Source organism: Ochotona curzoniae, unplaced genomic scaffold (genome assembly GCF_017591425.1).
Source record: "Ochotona curzoniae isolate NIBS_2020 unplaced genomic scaffold, NIBS_Ocur_1.0 scaffold_2683, whole genome shotgun sequence".
NCBI classification, from domain to species: Eukaryota; Metazoa; Chordata; class Mammalia; order Lagomorpha; family Ochotonidae; genus Ochotona; species Ochotona curzoniae.
Window position 1 is genome coordinate 8,606,508 of NW_024467100.1, and position 5,001 is coordinate 8,611,508.

General features: G+C 40.8%; 1 protein-coding gene across 1 annotated transcript; it reads right to left on the reverse strand.

Annotated features, from left to right (window-relative positions):
- On the reverse strand, positions 1 to 4,137 carry LOC121171562 (T-cell surface glycoprotein CD1a-like). Its single transcript, XM_041003289.1, has 6 exons — positions 4,059 to 4,137; positions 3,452 to 3,718; positions 2,512 to 2,790; positions 2,045 to 2,323; positions 1,595 to 1,685; positions 1 to 121 (listed from the first exon to the last, which is right to left on the reverse strand). Exons 1-6 carry the CDS (start codon positions 4,135 to 4,137, stop codon positions 1 to 3), a joined length of 1,116 nt encoding a protein of 371 aa, XP_040859223.1.
- Positions 4,138 to 5,001: the final 864 nt, after the last annotated feature.

Sequence of the window (5,001 nt, forward strand, 5' to 3'; positions counted from 1 at the left end):
TCACTGCTCACGGATGACATTCCTGCTGCTCTCCATGATCCTCTGTGCTGCACTGGAAGCATCATGTAACATCTGCACCTCCCAAAATTTAATCATCTGTAGATCTGTCCCTTTGTAATAACTGTGGATGTAATTATTTTCTAAATTTTTTAGTATAAAGATGACAAGTGTCCTGTCTTTCGTAAATCCAATTCTAAGAAAATAACCATCTTGCATCCTTTCTTCCCCCTGCTCAAATGGCTCCCTTTTTTATTTTTTGTCTTTAATTGCTGCAATAATGCATTTTTTGCATTTTGTGTACACAGTCTTAACATCATAATGCTACTTTCTGCCATTTCTTTTCTACCTCTTTCACTCCCACCCTACTTCCTCCTTTTATTATTTTAATTTCTGTAATAGCATATTTTCAATATTTTTATATTAACAAACTTTATCTTCTAATGAATAACTCAACAAGTCGCAACTTAACAAGTAGTAGTAAAAAACACCCTGTTTCTCAAAAGTGTATATAAGGGCTATATGAAATAATCAAGTCTCAGAAAGTCAGTTTTGGTTGTATTTAATACATTTTGTGCACTCTGCATATTAACTACCACGAATCAGAAGCATCATAGGATTTATTTCATTTAGTATGATAAACTCTGGCTCCATCCATTCTGTTGTGAAAGACAGGTTTTCATTCCTTTTTTGTGGCTGAGTACTATTCCATCTTTATAATAGGGCCCCACATGATCCTTGACATTTACGTTTAGGATATTTGACTAGTTTTGCAATTATGCTATTTATGGCACCATAATATCAGTAGGAGATACAACTGTGTTTCTCTAAACAGATTCAGAAGAGATGGTATAACTAGGAATGTGTGTATCTTTAGGTCAAGTGAGAAGATTTGCAACAAGAACCACATCTGATATCTCAGCCATTACACAGAACATAACAAGAAAACTTCACATTTCAACAGAAATACAAATAGCACAATGGTACAACGATATGTTCTCATGCAGCTGCAAAATTACAACGGGAAAGTGATATAAATAATAAGGAGCAAGAAATATACCTAACAAAGAACAGTGGATTTGACGCTAAAGTCCAGAATGAGACTGAGTACCTCCAACCAATCAGGCAAGGCCTGCAAGATGAAGACATTTGGTTGAAATGGAACTGTTAATTCACTAATATCTGAAAAAGTGGCAGCTACTCGAATTCCAGTCCACTCACAGTAAAAATGTGAATTTAAAATCCCATATCAGTTCACAGCAACAAATCTTGTCATATTAACTTGAGCTTATGTTGACTGATCACTAAGCAGAAATAAATTAAAACAACGCATGTTTCACAAGCAGAAGTGGTGAAATGTCATCCTCATGCTGTATTCAGATATATTTTGAGTCCATGGCTACTGGGTCCTCACTGCAAGGGGAGATGAATTCTTCCAAATATCCTGGAAAGAATCATTGAGAACAGAGATGTGGGCCATGCTGCCTAGGCTGGAAATGAGAACTGTGGAGACAGGAACACGACTGGGAGAGGAAGGAGCCCTGAGCCGAGGAATTTTAACTATGATTGGATGAAATGATGAACATATGGAACTCACCCTCGCTTCCTGAACCAAAACGCAAGGCCCGTCAGAAAAGCCAGGGGTGTGATCACTGCCAGCAAGATGAAGCTCATAGAACTGTGACGTCCTGTGGGTTGAGATGGACACCGGGATGTTATTATAGATCTTCTACCACGTATAGTGCTCCACCCACTCGTTGCTTCACCCCGTTCCCCTGGGATGACTGTGTCAGTTCACTATTTCATTAAGTCTGTGTCAATGTCTGTCTCCCTTCTCATCTTTTTCTTATCCATCTTTCAAGATGGATCCTTCATTAAATTCGCAACATTTTCCTGTGTTTACAGGTCCTTGTTTTCCCTTCTGTTGTTTGGTTTCACATTCTTTCCAAGCCTTGGGGTTCTGGAATCATTAACATATTAAAACTTTCTTGTAGTGCTTGGAAATCACTTTCTCCCACTTTCAGTTGAAGCCCCAATTATGCCTCACCCCAGTGAAGAACGATGTCCTGGTCTCCTAGACTGCTGTGCTTTATTCGACAAGACAGGCCGGCTGCCTCTTCAGCGGCCACATCCAGCGTTACACGAAGATACCAGGTTCCATCAGCATGGGGCAAAAAATCAGTTTCCTGAAGAAGTGGCTGCTCCCCATCATGTCGCATCCACATTACCCACACGGGCTTTGGGTAGAAGCCAGAGACATGGCACACCAGCAGCAGACGACCATGCCCAGGACTGGAGCCCTGGGACAGCCAGGTCTCAGGTCTTACTGTATAAAACAGGAAAGCTATTCAGACAAGACATTTAACTCACTGAGAAGTTCATATCTTTACATTAGTTTAATCAATCACATCTTTTCCACTTTAGGGTGACTGCTTGCTAGTTTAATTTGAGGAGGGCGCTTGTAAAAGGTGATTGTAGCACAGGAAATGCTTGGAAGGAAGGCAGAGAACTGACCTTGCTGCTGGATATCTGCTTTCCCTGCATCAAGTAGAGTGAGGATGAAGCGTGGGCAGGTGTCACTGATGAGCTTGTGTACTGTTTCCGTGAGTCCTCCTAATCGATTGAGTACTCTGCACACGTGCTGGGCCCTACTTCCACCATGTGGAGATGGTAGCCATGTCTTGTTTTGGAAGGTCAGCAGATCTGTCCCTTGATAAGCCTTCCGCAGGAAGCCTACGGATGCCTTGCCAGCCTGCAGCTCACAACCTGCTGCCACCTGCAAGATAAAGGGATCTAGAAAGGAAGGATTATGCGTTAGAGCGAATAGAAATGATGAAACAGAAAACAGAAGCAAAATACAATAGAGACAGAAGGGAAATGTTTGACAGGATTGTAGGAATGAATCAAAATTCAGTTAGATCAAAGGGGCAGAGAAAGTAAACAGGAGTTGAACTGTAAGAAGAGATGAAATGACATTGTTCAAATAAAGTCTTGAACTAGTACGGGCGATGAAAAACAATGCGACAGATTTGGGATTATAACAATCCAGGGCAAATGGAATATAATGAGCCCCAATATATGTATAGGCAGTGTCAGCTGATTGGAGTGAACAGGGAAGAAAAAGCATATTTAAGTAATTAATAATGAAGACGCTGCAAGTGCCTGATTGAATGTCAGGGTGGAGGATGGATACATGATCCCTCTAAGAAAAGGTAATTAAGTATGCTCCTACAATTAATGATAGATTAGTTCCAAAGTAGGTGAATATTTGATATATTTGAAGAAAATGGTACCTGGCATTCAAATACTGCCAGAAAATGTGTAATTACGTTTTATGTTTGTCAGGGAGAAGTAAGAGTAAGAGAGTAAAGCTGGCTGTCTAGAAGGTTAGAAAATTATCGAGACACGTCCACCCACTCATCTCCCTGCGCCCAAGTGTGGGAACATAACTCACAATCATATTCCAAATGAATAGCGCTTTTGTGAATTTCTCTGGTAAATCTAATGAAGTGAATATGGAGAAATGTTTCAATTTCTTTCAACTCCTCATTGCTGAAGTTGCCCCTGGACCAAGGCCGCAGGAACGTGATGGTGCCAGAGTTGCTCTCCCAGCGATGTGTCTCCAAATCACCCAACCAACCTGAGCCCAGATTCTGTTCCCAGGAATGGTTTTGGAAAGTTGATATCTGCATGACATGGTAGGAGAGAGGCTCTGCAGACCCTGTGGCAACAGAACATATGGAATTGTTAGTAAAGGCATTGGGAAGGAAACAGAATTGATTAAGAAGGAAACTTGGGAATTCAGAATCCTAAGGAAAGGACAATCGTGGTTATCTTAACAGCTATCTTCCTGTCATAACTTCCCCCTCCTTTAATAATAACTTTCAAAACAGCACAAAGAACTAGAATCAGGTCTCAATGGGCACAGCCTGGATCTCCTGCAACCCAGACATATGAAGGAGAAAATTATCACCCACTAAACACACACACACAGGCACACATATGCAAATACACAATAATACCACCCCCTTGTACCCAACTGAGCATGTACTAGTTCTTACCAGCTTCGTTGTCACCACCAGGGAGAAGTGCAGCTAGCAATGGGAATAATAGAAACAACTTGTCATTTGTAGGTGTCATTTCTTTCTCTCAAATAGGAGAAAGAAATCAATTTCTGTCCTTAACAAACCTACACCACAGTATTTCTCTCTGACAACCTTCTCCAACAGACAAACTTCTTCTGTCCACAATGAATAAAACCTGCTCCTTTCCTTACTCTCATATTCCTACTTGGGCTTTCATTTCCCCACTTTTGGCTAGCTTTCAGTTTCTCTTCCTGTTACCAGCTACCATTCTGTTCAACAGCTCTATATCAACTGCTATGGATCAAGTCTTCTTTTTAAAGATGCACTTGTTCATTTGATAGGCATGCTTACTGGGAAAGAAAGAGCAAGAGAGAATATCTTTCACCCTCTGTTTCACTTGCCATATTGTTACAGACCTCAGAGCTGATTAAGATCAAAACCAGGAGCCTGAATCTCTGTCCATGTCGCCACTTGGGTGGCAGAGGCCCAAGCACTCGGGCCGTCTTCTATGACATCACCAGATGCATTAGCAGGGAGCTGTATCAAAAGTGGAGCATCCAAGATTAGAACCACTGCTCATATGGGATGCTGCCAACTAGGACAGAGGCTTAACCCGCTGTGCCGCAAGACTAGATCAAGTCTTATGTGACACTGAAAAATTACCTTACTGAAAAAAATAAATATTTTCTCATTCATAAAATACAACTGTAAAACTAAATTGTTATCCTTCACACTGCCAGATTTTCTCATGAACCTACTCTTTTCTTCTCTTTCTACCTCTTTAAATCATTTCCCTACATATTCTTTTCATCTCTCAACCCTACTATCCTACCATATTCATACTTCTGACATTTCAACTTTCTTTAATGCTTCCAACATCCGTTGGGATCGCTTTTTGACATATTATAAATCACTCTCT

What these genes read in the sequence shown, in the direction of transcription:
- LOC121171562 (XM_041003289.1), bottom strand. Translation starts at nt 4,137, where the DNA reads ATGACACCTACAAATGACAAGTTGTTTCTATTATTCCCATTGCTAGCT. An exon ending in TATTCATTTGGAATATGATT is followed by an intron (nt 2,791 to 3,451) that starts GTGAGTTATGTT and finishes CTTCCTTTCTAG; the next exon opens with ATCCCTTTATCTTGCAGGTG. An exon ending in GGACATCGTTCTTCACTGGG is followed by an intron (nt 1,686 to 2,044) that starts GTGAGGCATAAT and finishes CTCAACCCACAG; the next exon opens with GACGTCACAGTTCTATGAGC.